This window comes from Pecten maximus, chromosome 5 (assembly GCF_902652985.1).
Source record: "Pecten maximus chromosome 5, xPecMax1.1, whole genome shotgun sequence".
Lineage (NCBI taxonomy): Eukaryota > Metazoa > Mollusca > Bivalvia > Pectinida > Pectinidae > Pecten > Pecten maximus.
Genome location: NC_047019.1, coordinates 4,135,981 through 4,160,504, shown reverse-complemented (window position 1 = coordinate 4,160,504; position 24,524 = coordinate 4,135,981). Strand labels below are relative to the sequence as shown.

General features: G+C 36.5%; 1 protein-coding gene across 1 annotated transcript; it reads left to right on the top strand.

The window, feature by feature from the left end:
• The first annotated feature begins 771 nt into the window (after nt 1-771).
• LOC117326908 (actin-related protein 6-like) lies at nt 772-22,136 on the top strand. The gene is made up of 12 exons (XM_033883709.1): nt 772-856; nt 6,346-6,463; nt 8,085-8,153; nt 10,311-10,434; nt 12,341-12,479; nt 13,472-13,528; nt 14,916-15,014; nt 16,546-16,666; nt 17,556-17,679; nt 19,950-20,025; nt 20,565-20,627; nt 21,246-22,136. Exons 1-12 carry the CDS (start codon nt 786-788, stop codon nt 21,373-21,375), a joined length of 1,191 nt encoding a protein of 396 aa, XP_033739600.1. The 5' UTR covers nt 772-785; the 3' UTR covers nt 21,376-22,136.
• The last annotated feature ends 2,388 nt before the right edge of the window (nt 22,137-24,524 follow it).

Here is a 24,524-nt window from a genome sequence, read left to right as displayed (position 1 = left end):
CCCGGTTAAGATATCATATCATGCACATGTTACTGATACTTAGCCCGTCAATTTACGATATATGTAGATGGCATTGCATAACCAGGTCTCTGCTTCACATGTACGCTTGAATCCATCGTCCCTACACCCCACTAACTTTAAAATATCTGATTTGAGGGAGCAATACTGTAAACAATCGGGTAAATATATTAGGCGCCGTTTTACTATGATCTATTCGAATTTTTTACATAAAAGAATAAAGACATGACATTATCTTAACACTTATTTAGCATGTATACTTCTTATCGCATGAAGGAGTCGTGTAACCGTCTAGATGAATGAAGATTACAGGTAACTATCATTTCGCATTTGTATTTTCCCGCCTGATGTACTGTGGTTCAATGTTAAAATTAATTGAAATTTTGTTCTTCTTCTTTATGTCTTATTATTATGAAAAGACTGGGTTAATAAAATTGATTGTTGACTGTGTGACAAAGTCTTTGAAGACGGTCATTATATCATGTATATATAATTCATTTAGCGGAGTCTGTGCTTTCCGAAAGGAATATTGAAATAGACTATAACTAATGAATGAAATCGAAAGTTGAAAGAGAAAGTGGACGATGTCGTAAATTACCTAGATACTTTACGGTGAAATGGAATGGATTGAGAGGGTACATACTTATTTACGGTATAATTGATAACTTAACTTGATATTAAATTTAGAATTATTTCAATGAAATACTCGTTTTGTTGATAATATAAATGTATACCGTAAAGTGGTCGTTTCTCCATGTGTTTAAAAGATGGCGGTCATAGTGCTCGACAACGGAGGCGGTTTCGCTAAAGTTGGATATTCTACCGACAAGGAACCAAGGTACCCGTTGTATAATGCACACCTGGTTTGTTTGTGCATAGCGGAATCTTTCTTTTATAATACTTGTCAAACTGCACACTTTTCATCTGTGTATGCATTCATTATGTTGCAGATTTCTATGTTGTTTATGTTAAACTCGTTTCCCGGTGCTGTGTTATAATGGATTCAACAAACTTGAAGACAAAAAACCATCATTCCATTACATGGTTTGATAAAAGAGATATTGGAGACGAATATCACTATATTTTTTAATGTTCGACCTTAGATATTGAAAGGAGAAGTTTTACCTCATATTTCTTCATCTTGAATAAATTTATAAAAATGTAATAATCGAAATGCTTCAGGTTTTGCGAATCAATGTTGATCACAATTCAATGTTTTGTCACAAACTCCTGTAACAAATGTCTTCACTATTAATGGTTGTTTTGTATTTTTTAATTATTATATGTGATTATAGTTAAATTTGGCAAATTTCTACCCTTCTTTTATATGGTTGTGACAAGTAAAACTACTTGTGATATAACGTAGTATATATTTTCTAAATGTGATATAAATCACCAGAGTGTTACCAATACATTGCACATCTATAAAAAATTCATACTGAAACATCTTATGATATGATATGATGAATAATGGATGCAGGCAATATGCCTCTATATCCATATCTCAATTATTGATTTAAAATTTTAGTATTTCTTCCAGAAACTAGAGTCACTAGAATGGTAGTCAGAAATCATAGTATTTTGTTATTGTCCAATAAATAAAATTTGACTCAAAGTCGGGGAGGCAGAGCTTAATTATTGCAGGAATGAAATACAATTTGTTAATTAGCATTGAGACATGGACAGGCTATCTGCTTATCACCAGGTATGCATGTACACCTGCTTATTTCTTGAATCATGTATTAAAGTACGAATATACAGTCACACCTGTGATGGCACACGCAAAGGCTAAAGGTACACATAACCTGAGAATCCTATTGACAGCAGATCTAGACATGTGTTAAGTTGGCAGCGAGTACTGGACTACATACACATGACGTTTATTGACAGATCCAGACTCTTGATTGAATTATGGAGATATGACATATAGTATATGTCCATTGCTGATAAATTATGCCCTGTGATATGTTTTTGTCATTCAAATAAGAATACTTTGCAGTGTACTAATCTGCATGTTTATCTCTTATTTATAATAATCATGGTATATATCATTATGTACATATACATTGTATTCAACATTATCATTTGAATTATTATGAACAGTGCTGTATGAAGTTCTTTGTTACCATCTCTATATAACAACCACATGCACCTGTCTATAATAAGTTTTATAATAGTCCTGAACCTTTTTACTATATAATGACACTGTATATATAACGACCATCTGTATTTAACGACCACTGTATATAACAACCACCTGTATATAACGACCATCTGTATTTAACAACCACGTGCACCTGTATATTATTTTTATAATGGTCCCTAGCCTTTTTACTATGACACTGTATATAACAACCACCTGTATATAACAACCACCTGTATATAACAACCACCTGAATATAACAACCACCTGTATATAACGACCATCTGTATTTAACAACCACCTGTATATAACGACCATCTGTATTTAACAACCACCTGTATATAACGACCATCTGTATTTAACGACCACTGTATATAACAACCACCTGTATATAACGACCATCTGTATTTAACAACCACGTGCACCTGTATATTATTTTTATCACGGTCCCTAGCCTTTTTACTATGACACTGTATATAACAACCACCTGTATATAACAACCACCTGTATATACTATGACACTGTATATAATGGCCACCCTTTATATAACGACCCCCTGTCTTTAGCAAGTTTTATAACAGTCCCTAGTCTTTTTACTATGACACTGTATATAACGACTCCTGTATATAACGACTGTTTTGTAACAGTCCCAAGTGTTTTTACTATGTCATGACACAGTATATAATGGCCATCTGCAAAACGCAACCAACAACTGGTCGTTTTGATCCTAGAATCTTAAGTTTAACGATATCAGTCAAAGATTGTCCATGGCAATATACATGTTGCTTTCCTATAAATACATGCATGCATAGGTGTTTCTTTTGCAAGTAGACACAATTAAAAAATTTGTTGCAAGAAAGCTATTAAATAAGTTTAATATACACCTTGTCCTTTGCATGAGAAGTATGAAGGAATCTTTAAAAAGATCCTGAACATGTCGGGCCAAACTAGCGAAACGCTCACAAAGGCAGCAGCATCCTCAGCCTAGAGCTACCAGTGACTAAAATCACCAACGGGTAATTTTCTCACATCAACCACACTGACAGAGAATTCATTGAGTGCCATTGTTCAAAATGTGCAATGATTTCATAGATCTATTAAAAGTTATGAATTTTTCATTGGTGTTGGTTGCTCTTTTAGTTTACATTGTATTATTGAATTGACTCTGGGATCTGATTGGACCTCTCAGCATGGTTGACGCGAGAAAATCGACAAATTAAACAAATCCATGAAGTTTGATATGAATTTTCTTTCATCAATTTCACGCTGAGAGATTACACTGACAACAAAGTTAGTAATATTAATACCCTTCCTTTTTTTATACTGCTTGATACAATAATACATATTTTGCTTTAAAGACCGATAACGCATGCGCATGTCATCTCATGTAATCTCTCAGCGTGAAGTAGATGTGAGAAAATTCACATCAAACTTCATTACAATTGTCAATCATAAGGCGACCCTAGACACTCGCCACTTTTACTAGCTTTTGTTAAGTTTTGACAAAGTTATTTAAACAGTGCGTACTACCAACTGGTTGTACATAGCAGTATAGTATATAAACAATTACAATGTTATTCAAAAAGAAATTTCATAGAGTTATCAAAACTGTGTGTAACTCTTTAGGAAATTAAGGAGCATATATAGCAGGTCTCTTCATATTGCCTTAAATCTTGATCTGGAGCCATTTTATTCCTGGATATTATTTGGTTTGTTTGGTTTGTTTTTGTTTAACGTCCTGTTAACAGCCAGGGTCATTTAATTAAGGACGTGCCAGGTTTGGAGGTGGAGGAAAGCCGGAGTACCAGGAGAAAAACCACCGGCCTACGGTCAGTACCTGGCAACTGCCCCACGTAGGTTTCGAACTCGCAACCCAGAGGTGGAAGGCTAGCGTTAAAATGTCGGGACACCTTAACCACTCGGGCACCGCAGCCCCCAACCTGGATATTAAATATCTGGTTGCATTTAAATTTGAACCATTCAATTTATGAATATGTTTGCTCCTGGAATTAATTCTTAGTAAAATAGTTCAGACTTCACTTACCTGTAAGGTAGAATATGTCTGTGATTTCCTGTACAGAAACACCTATATTCCATATCTCTTTTCTCCCTCAGGGATAGATCACAGTCATGAAAATCATATTTTGATTAAATTTCAGCTATCTAGGAAAAATTTACCAGTGGCAAGAAATCTTTTTGAAGAAATTGGTTTTTAAATTTTCATGTTTGGTAATTCTTCCTTCCCTGCGGAAGTCTTAGTCCGGTAGCGAGAATAGTATACAATTCTATATACAAGCAATGCATTAAAGTTCGATGACTAAAAAAAGTGTACTTTAAAATCTAAATCCACCATTGTTTCAGAATCGGTGATCCATGCTCGTAGATGATCTTAAATCAGATGTCCATAGGATGTGAACACTTTCTGATAGTTTAAAACTAGTGCGTCCCAAATTTAAAAACCTCATTCAAGGAATAAGAACCGATTATGAATATCAGTTTTGTGTCACTGTTAATTAACCCCAGCTGTATTCATCGAACTGGTAAAACAGAACATTGTAATTTGAATTATGTCAGTCAAGCGTGAGTTATATTCAGTATCTACGCAATTACATGGTGTACGGTTTGGCATTGTGTCAGTTACAGTTACATATAGGTTCTACCTTCGAAATGACACCCTGAATACAGACTCTGTTTAATAAAGAACCAAAATAGAGGTCCCGTCTGGGTCAGCGACCACAAATGGCCGTTATTTGGAGGACGATTTTAACTGATTATGTTGAAGTGTCTGTTGAGTTATTGCACGGCTGGCCTATCTAACATTACCGCCTCAAGTAATTAATAAATTCTTTGGTTTTCGGTATACAATCTAAATTTGTCATTGTCGCAGGAACTAGACGTGTATATGTATAGATATATAGTTTTATCAGGTAGATATATAGGTAAGATATGTAGAGATATATTTGTGAGGAAGAAATCTTGTAGTCCAGATTTGAATGTTAATCTCTGAAGATTGAATGTATGTAGATATGCAATCTTAATGAAAACGTATCAAAATAATTTAATAAATTTATTTATGAATTAAATACAAGCTCCACTGATGTAAGAGTACAAATAACCTGTTTTAAGCGGACAACTGTGGATAAAGGATAATTGGATTTAAACGTTACTATGCTAGTTTTATCTACCCTAATAAAAAGAGACATAGGATATGTGCTAATTATTTTATAATGCTATTTTGTAAACAACTGTCAAATTTTGAATGGAGTATTATTTCAGGGCATTGGTCGTTTAATTGTAGTATACATATCTCAGTCGTCTCTTGGATTTTAGGTGGTCTCTTTGAAACTTGATACTGTTTATCATCTTAACATGTATGACTGTGCTTTATATATAGTGAATTAGTGACATTTAATTCAACAATTTTTGTAAGAGTTAATGCCCTTTATTTATCTATTTAAAAAAAAAAAAAAATTGTCATTTTAATTTTAAACTATCCTGTTCTGAGATTTTCTCTATCACATTTCAATTGATCTCTTAATAATGCCATGCCATGAGGGGGGGGTGGACATACAGTGTTACCCATGTCCGTCCCCTCCCATCGCCGCCCAATGTAATGTACATTTGTAACTAGCTGATCTCAGGAACTGGTGATGTGATCCTCACCAAACTGTGTTTCAGGTTATCAAGAGGCAGCGGGGGCATTTATGTCTTACAGACATTTTCTAGTTTAGATTAATTATGACATGTACAATGTAGTTTTGCCTTCTAGGCATTTATGTTCAACTTTTCCATGCACTTTGATCCAAGAATGTAAGACTTTTGGCATATTGGGTAGGCATGCCACCCATTTACCCGTTGTCACTCTAATGTGTTCTTAAACAGTGTCCTAAAATTTCCAGAGTTTCTCATCACCTCTTAGATTTATTCATCTACACAAAAGTTTTGAGCTGAAAGTGTGATATAAATATGAAATATTTATTATTTTTTTTTTCTGAAAAAGTTAATTGTAACTCTAGCATGTTATTTATAGGAATCATGTTAAAATTATTTCTAAGTATCCCTGATATATTTATGTAATTAGTTTTCACAGATTATTAATTACCTTAATTAAGTAAGTAAGTAATGGAATCAAAATTAGATTGAAAACAAGGTAGTTTAGATTTCTGTCATTTTGGTTATTCCAGAGTTTTACCAAATTGTGTGACAAAAGCCAAAAATGTCAGGACGCGGATTTTCATTGGTGACCAGATCGACGATTGTAAGGATCTATCAGGACTCTACTACCTGTTGGCCTTCCAGAAGGTGGGTATATAGGAAGTCTGACATTAGTAGGGTTAGCACAGGCCCTGTTGGCCTTCCAGAAGGTGGGTATTATATAGGAAGTCTGACATTAGTAGGGTTAGCACAGGCCCTGTTGGCCTTCCAGAAGGTGGGTATTATATAGGAAGTCTGACATTAGTAGGGTTAGCACAGGCCCTGTTGGCCTTCCAGAAGGTGGGTATTATATAGGAAGTCTGACATTAGTAGGGTTAGCACAGGCCCTGTTGGCCTTCCAGAAGGTGGGTATATAGGAAGTCTGACATTAGCAGGGTTAGCACAGGCCCTGTTGGCCTTCCAGAAGGTGGGTATATAGGAAGTATGGCATTAGCAGGGTAATTAGCACAGGCCCTGTTGGCCTTCCAGAAGGTGGGTATATAGGAAGTCTGACATTAGCAGGGTAATTAGCACAGGCCCTGTTGGCCTTCCAGAAGGTGGGTATATAGGAAGTATGGCATTAGCAGGGTAATTAGCACAGGCCCTGTTGGCCTTCCAGAAGGTGGGTATATAGGAAGTCTGACATTAGCAGGGTAATTAGCACAGGCCCTGTTGGCCTTCCAGAAGGTGGGTATTATATAGGAAGTATGGCATTAGAATAACGTAGGTGATAGCTGTACTCCCTGTCAGCCTTCCAGAAGGTGGGTATATAGGAAGTCTGACATTAGCAGGGTTAGCACAGGCCCTGTTGGCCTTCCAGAAGGTGGGTATTATATAGGAAGTATGGCATTAGCAGGGTTAGCACAGGCCCTGTTGGCCTTCCAGAAGGTGGGTATATAGGAAGTCTGACATTAGCAGGGTTAGCACAGGCCCTGTCGGCCTTCCAGAAGGTGGGTATATAGGAAGTCTGACATTAGAATAATGTATGTGATGGCTGTACTCCCTGTTGGCCTTCCAGAAGGTGGGTATATAGGAAGTCTGACATTAGCAGGGTAATTAGCACAGGCCCTGTTGGCCTTCCAGAAGGTGGGTATATAGGAAGTCTGACATTAGCAGGGTTAGCACAGGCCCTTTTGGCCTTCCAGAAGGTGGGTATATAGGAAGTATGGCATTAGAATAATGTATGTGATGGCTGTACTCCCTGTCGGCCTTCCAGAAGGTGGGTTTATAGGAAGTATGGCATTAGAATAATGTATGTGATGGCTGTACTCCCTGTCGGCCTTCCAGAAGGTGGGTATATAGGAAGTATGGCATTAGAATAATGTATGTGATGGCTGTACTCCCTGTCGGCCTTCCAGAAGGTGGGTATATAGGAAGTATGGCATTAGAATAATGTATGTGATGGCTGTACTCCCTGTCGGCCTTCCAGAAGGTGGGTATATAGGAAGTATGGCATTAGAATAATGTATGTGATGGCTGTACTCCCTGTCGGCCTTCCAGAAGGTGGGTATATAGGAAGTATGGCATTAGAATAATGTATGTGATGGCTGTACTCCCTGTCGGCCTTCCAGAAGCTGGGTATAGTAAAGTCTGGCCTCCCAGTAGATGGGTAATGACTTGTTTATTAAAAAATAAACTTTATTTATGCTACAACAATTGCGAAACATCTCGTTCCCGGGTTTAATATATTAGAAGTACATATTTGTGTAACATTACTTTCTACTGACAGGGCTACCTTACAAACTGGGATATCGAGAGACAAGTCTGGGACTATATTTTCGGCAAAGATTTTCTCAAGGTAAGATATATTTTATGTACATGTTTGAGTGTTTCTGGTAGATACCATTTACCACCTGGTTCCCTTATCAGGCGGTTTCCACTTTACTGGACGTTTGGAATTTCATCCTCTTGTTAGCCACATTTTTAGCTCACCGGTTATGCTAATGCTGTCACCCTGGCGTCGGCGTCGGCCTCGTCGTCGGCTTCCCACCCCACTTTAAAGTTTTTGGGATCAGTTTTTGGAAAGCTTCTAAGTCCAAAAGTGTACACCTCACACCCTTCTAATTTGGTTTATACATTCATTAGATGTCCAGGAGTGATATTATGGCAAAATCATGCAAAAAAAAATTGTGATTTTTTGGGGGTATTTTACCATTTAGTAGACTTAATTTTTTTGGCACAAAAACCCTCTTTATAGATTTTTGGAAAGCTTGCAAGTCCACACCCTTCCTATTATCCCCCGCGAAACGGGTTTGCGGGGGATATTAAATTGGGCTCCGTCCGTCCGTGCGTCCTTCCGTGCATCCTTCCGTGTGTCCGTCCGAGATTCTTTTCCGGGCTATAACTCCATAACCGTTCAACGCAGCTCCTTGAAACTTTCTGTATATATCGGACTAGTGCCCTAGTTGTGCCTTTTGCTATTGAGGACCTTCCATTTTCAGTATTATTTCTGTCACCATGGAAACTTAGTCAAAAATACCAAATTACTGTTTCCTTTTGTTTCCGGGCTATAACTCACAAACCATTCGACGCAGCTCCTTGAAAATTTCTGTATATATCAGACTAGTGCCCTAGTTGTGCCTTTTGCTATTGAGGACCTTCCATTTTCGGTATTTTTTCTGTCACCATGGAAACTTAATCAAAAATACCAAATTACTGTTTCCTTTTGTTTCCGGGCTATAACTCCATAACTGTTCAACGCAGCTCCTTGAAACTTTCTGTATATATCAGACTAGTGCCCTAGTTGTGCCTTTTGCTATTGCGGACCTTCCATTTTCGGTATTTTTTCTGTCACCATGGAAACTTAGTCAAAAATATCAAATTACTGCTTCCTTTTGTTTCCGGGCTATAACTCAAAAACCGTTCGACGCAGCTCCTTGAAAATTTCTGTATATATCAGACTAGTGCCCTAGTTGTGCCTTTTGCTATTGAAGACCTTCCATTTTTGGTGGTTTTTTTCTGTCACCATGGAAACTTAGTCAAAAATATCAAATTACTGTTTCCTTTTGTTTCCGGGATATAACTCAAAAAACGTTCGTCGCAGCTCCTTGAAAATTTCTGTATATATCAGACTAGTGCCCTAGTTGTGCCTTTTGCTATTGAAGACCTTCCATTTTTGGTGGTTTTTTTCTGTCACCATGGAAACTTAGTCAAAAATATCAAATTACTGTTTCCTTTTGTTTCCGGGATATAACTCAAAAAACGTTCGTCGCAGCTCCTTGAAAATTTCTGTATATATCAGACTAGTGCCCTAGTTGTGCCTTTTGCTATTGAAGACCTTCCATTTTCGGTATTTTTTTCTGTCACCATGGAAACTTAATAAATACCAAAAATACCAAATTACTGTTTCCTTAATAACTATTACTTTGAGCTTGATATATACATGTATTTGGGTTTTCATACCAACTGCAGGGCGCGGGGGATAATGCCAAGCTTTGCGGCTCCTTGTTTGGTTTATACATCCATTAGAGGTCTAGGAGCGATATTATGTGACGTACAATTTCAAAATGACATGCTTATACATACATAAAAAATGAATGCATAGTGTGATTGCTGCCGCCGGTGAGCTTTCGCAATCATTGATTGCACTTGTTTATAAAGGGACTGACCAGAGATGTAAATATGTGGCTTTATTCAGAAGTATAGCCAAATGCAAGCTAAAAATTTCCCTCAATAAAGCAAGGACTAAAAATCTCACCCAAAAAAACCAAAAAAAAAACCACAAACAAGTTGTCACATAAAAGTAATTTTATGATAAAAAAAACCTCTACAGCCACCTTAGCTGTTAGGGACTGCAATTGTTCTTACACATTGTTGTTGTATTTACATTTACATTGTATGTGACAATAAAAAGTAAATACATGTATCTACTCATCTGTGACTGCAATGGGTAAAATGAGTGAGAAATTATTCAGATCACTGGAGTAAAGTAAATCTGGAGAAATGTTTGTTTCAGGTCGACTTCAACGAGACCAGTATCATAATAACAGATCCGTACTTCAACTTTGCATCCATCCAGGAGGCCATGAATGAGATTTTGTATGAGGAGTACCAGTTTAAATCTGTTCTCCACTGTAACCGTAAGTAAATACTGTAAATCTGTTCTCCACTGTAACCGTAAGTATATATATATATGTAGATGCTGTAAATCTGTTCTCCACTGTAACCGTAAGTATATATATATATGTAGATGCTGTAAATCTGTTCTTTACTGTAACCGTAAGTATATATATGTATGTAGATGCTGTAAATCTGTTCTCCACTGTAACCGTAAGTATATATATATATGTAGATGCTGTAAATCTGTTCTCCGCTGTAACTATATGTACATACTGTAAATCTGTTCTCCGCTGTAACCATAAGTATATATATATATGTAGATGCTGTAAATCTGTTCTCCGCTTTAACTATAAATACATACTGTAAATCTGTTCTTCTCTGTAACTATAAATACATACTGTAAATCTGTTCTTCTCTGTAACTATAAATACATACTGTAAATCTGTTCTTCTCTGTAACTATAAATACATACTATAAATCTGCTCTTCTCTGTAACCGTAAGTACATACTGTAAATCTGTTCTTCTCTGTAACTATAAATACATACTGTAAATCTGTTCTTCTCTGTAACTATAAATACATACTGTAAATCTGTTCTTCTCTGTAACTATAAATACATACTGTAAATCTGTTCTCCGCTGTAACCATAAGTTCATACTACAAATCTGGTCTCTTCTGTAACCATGAGTAATGACCATGAGTAATGGGTGTACATACTTACCATAATCCTAAGATGTACTGGTATGTAATTTTAGGAGATGCGTTCAATAACCAGTTTAGGGACTGGAACCATTCAGCATTTTCTCAGATTGGTTCAATTTTGATCCCCACATTTTTGATTTTTAATGCCATAACTTTAAGTATAAAATAACAATAAATTGTAGCTCATATCTTCATTTAAGGCTTCAATCAACAAAGCCGTATATACAAACACCATAAAAATCTGATCCCCCAAAACTAGCAATGTCTTTCCAATTTCTTGCTGCCATTTTGTCAGGGGCCACAATAGCTCAGTCGGTTAGAGCGCCGGCCACGTAATTTCAGGTGAAGATCTGAGGTGTGTGGTTCAACGCTCCCTACCCGTGTCGGTTTGCGTTTCTTGGGACGCTGAAAAACAGGACCGGTCTGTGCTGTCATGGTTGTGTCCTTAAGCAAGACACTTTACCCTAATTGCTCTGGATGGCATGTGACAGAACTCCCATATGTTGTTCAGTGATGTAGTCACCAACTACTACAAGGAGACTCCACCGTAAAATGACCTTGGCTGTTCATGGGGCGATAAACCAGCAAACAAACAAACAAACAAGCTATTTTGTTGTCGCGATGCAAATTGTAAAATTAAGACCAAACAGGAACAGAATGGTTCAACCTAACAAGACCATACTGTATTATAGATAGTGATGGGACAGTGACCGCATAAAATCAATTACTTAATTGTTTAACATCAACTGATTTGATTATTGATTGTACTTTTTCCATAATCAATCATCGGCAGATTGATATTTTCCTGTGTTTAAGATTAAACATTTCATTGCCTACTTAGAATGCATATTAAAGATGTGAATCATAAGTGAATCTTAGATATAATTAAAGTGGCCCACTTTTAACTTAAATTTACACAAAAATAATATGACAACAACTGATAATTTATTTATTTTATAAAAAATTTGAATAAACTTGTCATCCAATCATGTTACAGATAAACTTTACATCGGAGCGCCACCTTTCTGATTATAACCGATAATCAATTTTGAATTTGCAACCAATTTATTGTCACAAATTATTGATTTATTTTCTGTTTGTCTGGATATCTAATTGCTAATGTTAATGGCCTCAGGTACAACTCTCTTATTTTTTTTGGTTACTACTCGTAGATGAAGGTTTGAGATGTTTTGCTGTTGTTTACTTTGACCTTTGACCTTTACAGCGTCCTATCTCAGTCAGTATAAGTACCAGAAGGAGTGTCCAGAGAAACAGTTCTGTACCATGGTAGTGGACACTGGCTATTCCTTCACTCACCTCGTACCCTACTTCAAAGGCAAGAAGATCGAAAACTCCGTCAGAAGGTATATTAAAATAAAATATTTTTGTGAATATTAAGTTCAAATTTTGAGGTATTTTTAATTTTTTTTTTTCAATGAAAAAGTTTGAGGTTATTTGATTTTGTAGCTTAGAACACTGAAAAAATAACTTATTCATTGAAATTGAGATTGAAAGCAGCTTTTAGAAGTGAAAGCAGATATCTGAGATTGTATAACAGCATTTCTACTGAGTTTTTTCTCTGACGCTATTTAACTAGTAATTGTTCTAATGTAAATGATATTATTATTATTGCATTCGATTTTCCTAACTTTATGCATAAGTTATGTTTTGAACTATTTCACAGCTTAAATGACTATTGCATGGTCACATGCGAACTATTGAACACCTGTAACGTATCAGAATTTAGTCCTACCCTTTCAAGCATCTAAGTCACTCAGATGTCAACACTGCCAGACGACAGTCATGGCGACTTTTAGGCAAACAGGAAAGTCGAGATTTCAGTGATTCTAAGTGTGTTTTAGTGATTATAAATCAAGTATATCAAGGGTGTCTGTGCAATAGTCCAGAATATTTGACACGAGGTACTGGTATTAAATTATAATCAACTGATGTTCTATTGCATGCGGCGTTCGACTATTGCATGCACCCTTCGGCCCGGTGCAATAGAACATGGGTCAATTACCAGTACCTTGTGTCAAATATTCTGGGCTATTTCACAAACACCCATGATATATTTGTATGATATTTAGTGTGTGGTAAAGGGTTACTCATGGACATATAGAATCCTGGACTATTTAGATATCTTAACACAATTCTGGTTTAATAATGGAATTATGCAATTAATTGTTACATAAGGGTGACACAATGTATATATTTATAGTAGTTTTATTTACACATACTACACCACGCCAGCATTTCAAAGAAATTGGTTTATATAGATCTTGAGTTTCTACTGTGTAATCAAGATTTACTATATTTTTTCGCTGTAACATTAAAAATTAATTATCTTTTGCAGGATAAATATTGGAGGGAAAATCCTTACAAATCATCTGAAAGAAATTATTTCATATAGGTAAGATATAAATGTGGCAGAACTGGACTGGGTCGAACATCGGCGACCAGGTAGCTCAATTGGTAGAGCATCCGGCTAGTGTTCGGAGGTACTGAGTTCGAACCCCGGTCTGGCCTTGCATTTTTCCACTCCTCCTCCTACCTACATGTAAGTAGGTAAATTTCAACAGCCTGATCTTGTTGTTAACTGTCAGTATGAATATCAACCAAAGTTTTCTCTGACCCCAACACCAGACATTGGACAGCTTTACTGAGTTTCCTCTGACCCCAACACCAGACATTGGACAGCTTTACTGAGTTTCCTCTGACCCCAACACCAGACATGGGACAGCTTTACTGAGTTTCCTCTGACCCAACACCAGACATGGGACAGCTTTACTGAGTTTCCTCTGACCCCAACATCAGACATGGGACAGCTTTACTGAGTTTCCTCTGACCCCAACACCAGACATTGGACAGCTTTACTGAGTTTCCTCTGACCCCAACACAAGACATGGGACAGCTTTACTGAGTTTCCTCTGACCCCAACACCAGACATGGGACAGCTTTACTGAGTTTCCTCTGACCCCAACACCAGACATTGGACAGCTTTACTGAGTTTCCTCTGACCCCAACACCAGACATTGGACAGCTTTACTGAGTTTCCTCTGACCCCAACACCAGACATGGGACAGCTTTACTGAGTTTCCTCTGACCCCAACACCAGACATGGGACAGCTTTACTGAGTTTCCTCTGACCCCAACACCAGACATGGGACAGCTTTACTGAGTTTCCTCTGACCCCAACACCAGACATGGGACAGCTTTACTGAGTTTCCTCTGACCCCAACACCAGACATGGGACAGCTTTACTGAGTTTCCTCTGACCCCAACATCAGACATGGGACAGTTTTACTGAGTTTCCTCTGACCCCAACACCAGACATGGGACAGCTTTACTGAGTTTAGAGTTGTCTCTGGCCCAGACACCAGTCAAGGTGTTCTACATTTTGATGGACAGATGTCTTGCGTTTGGCCAGATCACAACCATGTCCATATAATATATAATATAAAAAAATAGAATTTCTCTAATATTATTTGGTATTGCTAAAAGTTTGAGTATATACCAAATGAATTTGCTACGACATAACACCTACCTTATATATTCCATATAATAAGAATTCTTTAGAAGCTGAGATTTCTGGTCAGGACATTTTCAGTAGACCTACAACCTTTCAGTGTTCAAATAAAGGGAATTGAAGCTAATTCAAACTGTGATCAAATGGGAAATTATTTTCATTTAAAAAAATGTTTGTTAATACTAAATGAACAGATCAAGCGTTACCATATTCAAGTTATCAATGGATGACTCAGCAGAAATATCAGAATTTTTTTCTTTATTTTTCTCAGACAACTGATGGTGATGGATGAAACCTACGTCATCAACCAGGTGAAGGAGGATGTGTGTTACGTTTCCCAGCAATTTACCAAAGACATGGACATAGCCAGGTAAGGGGAGGTAACCCATCTGATAATATTACCCTCACTTACACTGATTTCTGCATTAAACACTGGGTGCACTATAAGTAAAAATCTCACTGCCTATTTACAGCTTGGACTTTAGGACTTGAGCTTTATACAGATCTAAAGCTTACTTGATGTTAGATTAATATTTAATCAAATTAAGTAAAAAGTGGCAATTTTAAAGTGCGCTAGCCGCTCTAGACAGCTGGCTGCTGGCCATGCCTACGGCCAGTTACTGGGTTGACCGTGAATTACCCTATCAGGATCAGGGAGGTTTCATTTTGGTGATCCCTCACATCGCCTCAGTTGTGTGGCCTCATGACCTATTGTGTTTATAAGCACTACCTAGTACCTATATGCATACTCAATTACTGTAAACGTGGAAATTTACGTGTGGGGGAAATTTACACTAATTACACAGAGTCCTTTTGATCTCAAAAATTTCCCCCACGCGTATTATTTTGATATCAATTTGCGTTATTTCAAACTACAAACGAATGTGGATCGATCGCAAAAATTATCCCAAGGCGTAAAGTTTACATATCGAAATCACAAAATTAACCCCCTGCGAAAACAACCCTGTTTACAGTACTGCATTGTGACTTTGTCAGTGCATTTCTGTAATATGCATTTATCTTTTCTAAGTGAAATGTTAAAAAAAAACATCACTAAAAATACCAATAATTACAACTAAGAATTCCTATAATACAAACAGAAAAACTGAATTCTAACACTCATTTTAAAGGATAGGGGTAGATTAGTGTTATGCCAAATATTCAGCAATAGCCTCTTGTAGTTAGGATGAAACCTAATGTAAGTGCTGAACACGTAAGTTGGTATGAAACCTGTTTTGGAACCCTGTCTAACATTCGGCAATAAGCCCTTAATATCCCTTTATTTCCTACTAGGGGTGGGTGGCCCTTTATTTCCTACTCAGGTTGGGGGCTGTTTATTGCCAGTTGAGTATGGTATGCTATTTACCATACAATTTGTTCGGGAAATGATTCACAGCCACAGGGACTTGGCACGACTTCCCAACCCACATTATAAGTGAAAATCAACTCTTTCCTCTACAGATTAGTTGGTATTTTATCAATCTAATTAAAATCTAGATGGTCATGAACATCTAACAACATCCCATATGGGGTCACATTCTGATGACCTTTGAGATATGTGTATGTCACTTTCAGGGCGAATTGTCTATTTGTCGATGAAATTGAAGCAAACCATTTCGTCACAGCATGCATCTGAAGCAAACCATTTCGGCACATCATTATTTAGCTATATATGCTTGATGGGACGAAATGACTCGAAACAAATTGACAGATAATGCAAGATATACTCTCTAGTCATGCTAATTCGCACATATAAAAGTCATTTGATTGGCTAATCCAAAAGGTCACCCTGACGTGACCCATAATAGGATGTTGTTAGATGTTCATGTAACGTAGTGAAAATGACCATCTAGATTTTAATTAGATTGGTATTTTATTAAGTTTGTGAACTTGTTGAACAGATTGAAAGGTCCAGCCAACACGATAGCCAGGGACTACGTATTACCGGATTATACTCACATTAAGAGGGGGTATGTTAGACCTCAAGGTGACACTACAGGAAAAGCTAAAGATGGAGAACAGGTAATTTCTTCCTTCCTTTATTACAGGTTTGTAATCTCATCCTTTATTATACATATATATATATATATTCTTATTTCTTCCACTTTCTTCCGCTGAGGATTTCGACATGTTTCTTGAAAATTGTAGGGCAGAATTCCACAAAACTTTGCTTTCAATAGTGTGCAAGAGTGTTTTTCATTTTTTGATTGGTCATGATCAGCTGGACTGTAGTCTCTGATTGGTCAAAATTTAGTTAATTGTCAAATTTTGATAAAATTTGCTATATAGATGTAGTATGACAATACAAACACAGTTGGGATATGAACTACTTTATTTACAACTGTCGTTTGGGGGACATATATAACTGTTACAATAGGCGCTTGTTTCGTATATTCTGAATTTTATTGTCATTTATTAAACTCCAATTCTTGCAATATCTTTGCTGATAAAATATTGAACACATTTTGTTCAAGTGGAGGAAAAACAGCTGTTTTAGTGAAACAGGGTAAAGGTAACTGACTCATGTTCATTATCAAGTGTAAAATTTTCTATTCACTTCCTCAGAGTTAAAAAATCATTTAACTCAACAATTGGAAACCATTTAAAGATATGATTAATGGCCTCTGTTTCACTCTGTACATCAGACCTTTTCTCACTTCAGTCGCGGTGGCCAAGTGGTTAAGGTGTCCCGACACTTTATCACTAGCCCTCCACCTCTGGGTCGCGAGTTTGAAACCCATGTGGGGTAGATGCCTGGTATTGACAGTAGGTTTTTCTCCTGGTACTTCGGCTTTCCTCCACGTCCAAAACCAGACACGTCCCTAAATGACCCTGGCTGTTAATCAGACGCTAAACAAAATAAACCAAACCCGGAGTAATGAATTAAATTGATCTCTATTTTTCGCTGTAGATCATTCGGATGAGTAATGAGAGATTTGCTGTACCGGAGCTGCTGTTCCATCCATCAGACGTTGGTATACAGGAGATGGGAATTGCCGAGGGACTTGTCCACACAATCGGCACTATGCCAGAAGGTAGTAAACCTGAGGATGACTCCGAATATTTTCATGTGTGCAAAACACGATTAAAAAATATGTAACATTGACTTTGTATAAATTGAAAGTCTTGTATTTTATGGTGAATTTGCATTTTAGAGATCATGGATACTTCTTCTTTCATATTGAAAACACAGGGATTTGGCACAAATTCCCAATCCACTGTACATTTATTTTGGTTGGGAATTGATGTCAGGCCACTGTGATGAAAATAATGTATTTTGATTTTTGTCTAAAAATTCTCAATTAATTTCTCAAACATTTGTGAAGAACAATACATTTTTAGCTCACCGGTTACGAGTAACCGAGAGCTAATGCTGTCACCCCGGCGTCGGCGTCCCACCCCAAAAAGTTTTTGGAGTAAGTTTTTTGAAAGCTTGTAAGTCCAAAAGTATACACCTCTTGCCCTTCTTATTTAGTTTATACATTCATTAGAGGTTTATACATTCATTAGAGGTCTAGGAATGATGTTATGGCAAAATCATGCAGAAAACAAATGTGATTTTTTCGTATTTTACCATTTTGTGGACTTAACTTTTTTGGCACCAAAACCCACTTTAAAGTTTTTGGGGTCATTTTTTGGAAAGTTTGTGAGTCCAAAAGTATACACCTCATGTCCTTCTAAATTGGTTTATACATTCATTATTAGAGGTCTAAGAGTGATGTTATGGCAAAATCATGCAGAAAAAAATTGTGATTTTTTTCGCATTTTACCATTTTGTGGACTTAACTTTTTTGGCACCAAAACTCCCTTTAAAATTTTGCACCAAAACTCACTTTAAAATTTTGGGGGTAAGTCCAAAAGTATACAGCTATCACCCTTCTAATTTGGTTTATACATTCATTAGAGATCCAGGAGTGATACTGTGGCAAACTTGCAGAAAAAAGTTCGCATTTTGGCATTTTACTATTTAGTGGACTTACTTTTTTTGACACAAAAACTCACTTTAAAGATTTTGGGGGTTAGTTTTTAAAAGCTTGTAAGTCCACACCCTTCTTATTTGGTTTATACATCCATTAGAGGTCTAGGAGCAATATTATGTGACATACAATTTCAAAATGACATGCTTATACATGTACATACATAAAAAATGAATGCAAAGTGTGATTGCTGCCGCCGGTGAGCTTTCACAATCATTGATTGCACTTATTATTGCTTTTGCATATACAGTAAAACCCCGTTATAATGCCACCTTTTGTTCTGGGAGATTTTGGCGTTATATCGAGTTTGGCGAAAAAACGAATTTGATCCAATAATGAGATAGGCCCGACATGTTTTAAGAAGGCAGTGTTGGATCAACGTGTACCTTTTATATTGTAGAAATGATGTTAAAAATTCACAAAATATATACAAAATATGTTTTTATTATCATACAATTTGACATTTTAAATATATGTAGAAATAGATTGATTGCATAAAATACATCAGTAAAATCAGTCAAAATTATTCACGGCTAGGAGTCCGACGTCGACAATAACAACGATCATGTCACTGTAAATATTTTACATGTTCAAAAAGTCGTACATTGTTTTCTGTTTTGAATTCAATATTTTGGCTTTATCGTTCAAAATATCACCGACAGTTCGTCGTTTCACGGTAATATCCCATATGGTGGAAAAATGATTGGAAATACTTTGTTGCGTAGCCGTTGGATGAGACTCGGCATATTTGATTATTTGAGATTTTTTGTCAATATCCAACGCAGTACGTTTTCTCTTGAGAGAAGCCATGGTAAAAATGAGTTATGAAATGCATTGACAATAGACTGACCACAGTGATTATATTTAAAGGTAAATGAGTGTGCAGGGTGTGAACAACGTCTCACTCGATAACACATGATTTTAAATGCTGATCGGCTGTAAACACAATTCTATTTTTAGCCGAGTGAAATTACCTGGTGGACCTATCGGGGGTGCGGTAAGGGGAAATTGAACATTTGTTTTGAAAAATGTGTGGCGGATGGCGATAAGCGCGTTCGGCGCTAAACCGGGTGTATTAACGTGGAGAGAAATCTGTTTTTTCTAAATGTGTGGCGATAAGTGAGTTTGGCGCTATAACGGGTGGCGTTATAAAGGAGTTATACTGTACATGACAATAGTATACTTTTATGAAAGTATTCAACGCTATCCCAGGGATTAGGATAAGGTACTCTCTCATGTATGAGATCATAACCTCTGGAGTATTAAGGGTGAAAGGTATAGCGTATTTAGAGAGAAGTGTGTACAGGGTGCTATTTATATTTTCACAGATATCCAGCCACACATGTACAATAATATCGTGCTAACAGGCGGTAATTGTCTCCTCCCTGGATTTTATCAAAGGATGTAAGTTTCGACTGAATTAGAATCTTGAATTATCTCCCTTTAGTTCAGTGATAATAAAATTCCCAGCCATTTTCTTGAATTGTGAGAAATTTCTTCAGGTTTAACAGAATTTTTTTTTTCTTATTCAAAGTGTACCACATTGTGAACACAGATATAGCTCTGTAGAAAATACTATCTTAACATGACATAAGTGATCAACGAAGCATGTTTCTACTGAAAAAGTGATGTCTGGATTCTGGAATTGTCTCCCTTTAATTGAATAATGAAAATAAGATTTCCAGTCATATGCTTGAATTGAGAAATTTCTTGATAGAAAAAATGATTTTTATACATAATTTTTACACAGGTATAATTTAAATGTTTCTAATACCACATAATTAACATAGATATATCTCTGTGCAAAACACCATTTTCAAAAATAAATTGACATAAGCAATTGCAGTTTATACTATATTGTATTTCAATTTGAAAATGTAGATATATTTTTAGAGATATTCAAAATTTGTATGAATATATTAAAATTTAATTATTTAATCCAGGGTGGCAGATACAAGGAGTATGGCCCCAGATGAATATGACTTGACAGTCACAAATCCACCCAAGTAAGTCAATCCAAAAATCAGTCCAGTTTGTCAAGTTTGTTTACAAAAACATCTTTTTGACGTAAAGTGAATTAATAATCCTTATGAAATACATAGGGGGAACATTACAAATATGTACAATTTACAAACAAGGGAATTTGTTTAGCATGAGTGAGGAAAGATGAAAATGAAAAAAACATTAGAATTTTGTACATTTGTATGTTAATTGACTGTCCATATACCTGGTATTTACTTTGCAGTAGTTGCAGAAAATTACTAATAATTTGAAATTCTAAATTTTCAAAGTGATTGATATAAAAGCCAATTACCTGTATACATGTATGATGTTGAATATGGCTCCTATTATGAAACCAATAGTTTTCCTCACTTCTGACATCATTTTCACTGTGTACACAGGAAAATGTTTGGTATTTGTTTTAACACGACATATATAAACACTTATACATTAATAGATAATCGATATATATAATAAATTAACATATTTTCATACTGAAAAAAAAAATCACAATTACTTGCAGTGACTAGGATCGTTTTAGCCAATGGTAAATGCTGTACCCTTTCTGTTAGAGTGTATCACTTTGTTAGCCTGTACTGATAACTTTACTTTTTCCGTTCCAGTCCAGCGACGTATTCCTGGTCCGGTGGAGCGATGCTAGCCGCTGACACAAGCTTCAGTAAATTATGTGTTTCACGTGAAGATTACGAGGAAAATGGACACAGTTTATGCCTGGAAAAATTTGATGTGTGACCCATAATGACTGCCAGTAAAATTGAAGAGGCAGACATGAGAAGACTTACCATGCGTCTTGAAACAAAGATTTGAAACGAAACAAGAAGATTTCAGATCGAGTAAGGAGAATCGCCAGACAGCAGAAAACCTAAAAAAATCTTATGGTCTCGTCACTTGGCTACACTGTAAATTGTTACCGCAAATGAAGTGGGCGAGATTCATGTAGATCTGCATTGACTATCTTTTCGTGACTTTATTTTAATGTCGTGTCCGAGTCAATTAATTCAGCCTTACTGATGTTTCAAGAGTAATATCCTCTCAGTAATGAAAACCTATTTCAAGAATATTATCAATGCGAAAACTGTTTTCGGAGGATATTGCAGCGAGAGCTGTTCGTGGTTTTTTTCTTCACACAAACCACAACTTTGTTCCACTGTTCCACTTACAGGAACAAACCACCAGTATTGTGTTCAAAAGATTTTAAAATTAAAAAAATTTTTTTAACACTGTCAGACTGCTATGTGATGTAACATATGTAGATACCTATTGTTGTCGTAACAATGGGCCTGTTTGTTTGTGTTGACAAAAAAGTAGGTCTTTGCTTTAAGGCATAAATCCTGATGGACAAGTAGGTGTCAATACTGGCCATGAAAGCCTTTACCATCTATAGATCTCTGTAGGTCTGTTTTTGTTAGCTCACCTGCCCAAAGGGCAGGTGAGCTTATGACGTGGCGCGGCGTCCGTCGTCCGTCCGGCTGTCCGTCCGGCGTCAACTTTTCCATTCAAGCAACTTCTTCTCAATAACCAAAAGGCCCAGAGACCTAATATTGGGCCTGTAGCATGCTGGGGTGAAGGGCTACCAAGTTTGTTCAAATGAATAACGTTGACCTTCATTCAAGGTCACAGGAGTCAAAAAGGCTAAAATCTTTAAACAACTTCTTCTCAATAACCAAGAGTCCCAGGGAGTTGATATTGGGTCTATAGCATGCTGGGGTGAAGGGCTCCCAAGTTTGTTCAAATGAATGACCTTGACCTTCATTCAAGGTCACAGGAGTCAAAAAGGCTAAAATCTTTAAACAACTTCTTCTCAATAACCAAGAGTCCCAGGGAGTTGATATTGGGAGAGTCCCAGGGAGTTGATATTGGGTCTGTAGCATGCTGGGGTAAAGGGCTACCAAGTTTGTTCAAATGAATGACCTTGACCTTCATTCAAGGTCACAGGAGTCAAAAAGGCTAAAATCTTTAAACGACGTCTTCTCAATAACCAAGAGGCCCAGGGAGTTGATATTGGGTCTGTAGCATGCTGGGGTAAAGGGCTACCAAGTTTGTTCAAATGAATGACCTTGGCCCTCATTCAAGGTCACGTTGATCAAGTATGCTTAAATCTTTAAATGACTTTTAGTGAAAAGCCAAAGTGCAGAGAGACATTATATTGGTCCTGTAGCATGCTTTCAAATAACTGCAGGATCCATATATGAAAAGATCACTGCATTGCAGGTGAGCGATTCGGGCCCATTGGGCCCTTGTTTCATAAACAAATAGTTCTGGTCAATTCAGTCAAACTTAGAAGAAAATCGCCTAGGTGAGCATCATGGCAATAAAATCTTGCAAATTTGCATATACCTGTAATTTTACAAAATTATTGAATCTCGGGGACCAATATGAATTAAGTAATTTTGAAGACAACACTTTGAAAACGTAATGTTCACCAGAAGTGTTCGTGATAGATCATTACATTAAAGTCATATCGCATACATTGACATCACATACATTGACCATCACATACATTGACATCACATACATTGACATCACATTCATTGACCATCAAGTGGCCAACAAGCTGGTATCTATCCTCATTGTCAGACCTGACCAGCATATATGTTAAATCTTGTAGAGGTTTAATTTTGATTTGATCATTTTTGTTTGTTTATAAAGGTAGTTTTGACCAAAGTACTTGATTTCAAGAATGAGTTTTTGAAGTAAAAGTAAAAAATTCACAGAAATGCTCCAGATGCTGGCATCTGAACTGCACCGGATGATATAACATTAAATCAGGTAACTAATTACCACTGTCTGAAACATAACAGATATATGTGTATATACAAATGTCATTGGCATTAAAAATCAATGTACTACTTTCATAATAGTTTGACTTATTTTTTCACTTTCTTGTTCTTGAAGTGTATATTTTGTAGATAGTGCTGTCCTCAATAGAATCATGGTTAGTCAAGAGCAGCTTTATAATACAAGGTGTTTAGTTTGATGTATTAATTTGTGAAGATCTAAAAATCTGCTGCTTTAAAGTTTGAAAATTTTGAACATGTACATTCTCCCCACGAAAATTTTGAGGGTTGCAAGTATGTTTGTTTATTTTCTGGGTTTATCGCCCCTTGAACAGACAGGGTCATCTTAAAGCAGGGTTTCCTTGTAGTAGTTGGTGACTACCTCACTGAACAACATACGGGAGGCCCATTGTATATAGGGAGAGGCGAACCACACACCTCAGATTTTCACCTGAGGTTACGTGGTCAGTGCTGTAACTGCATGTAGTAAGACAAGTGCAATCAATGATTGTGAAGCACAACGGCGCCAGCTATTGCAAAATTCTTATACTAAATGGCAATAACTTATTAGGATAGAAATTCTCACTGCCAAATTAATATATTTTATATACACGTACAAACATCAAACATTTTTGTAACTTGATGTAAAATTCTAAAAATACAGAGCAAAAAATTTGATGAACAATTATTTCCAAAATATGTGAAAAAAAAAAAAAAAAAACCCAAATATTTCCAACACTCAATGGTCATTTTATGGTATCTAGACCTATAACGATAATATAAACCAAACGACAAGGGTATGGTATGTATACTTATGGACTTGGAAGCCTTTAAAAAACTCTAAAAGTGAGATTTGATTGAACAAAAAAATGAAGTCCAAAATCTGGTAAATTTGAAAAATCACGCATTATCTTGCCATAGTATCACTTGGTTTGGTTTGTTTTTGTTTAACGTCCTATTAACAGCCAGGGTCATTTAAGGACGTGCCAGGTTTTGGAGGTGGAGGAAAGCCGGAGTACCCTGAGAAAAACCACCGGCCTACGGTCAGTACGTAGGTTTCGAACTCGCAACCCAGTGATGGAGGGCTAGTATTAAAGTGTCAGG

Coding starts and splice junctions, on each gene's coding strand:
- LOC117326908 (XM_033883709.1), top strand. CDS start 786: ATGGCGGTCATAGTGCTCGACAACGGAGGCGGTTTCGCTAAAGTTGGA. Junction 6,464..8,084: donor ACCTGTTGGCCTTCCAGAAG/GTGGGTATATAG, acceptor TTCTACTGACAG/GGCTACCTTACAAACTGGGA. Junction 15,015..16,545: donor AAAGACATGGACATAGCCAG/GTAAGGGGAGGT, acceptor CTTGTTGAACAG/ATTGAAAGGTCCAGCCAACA.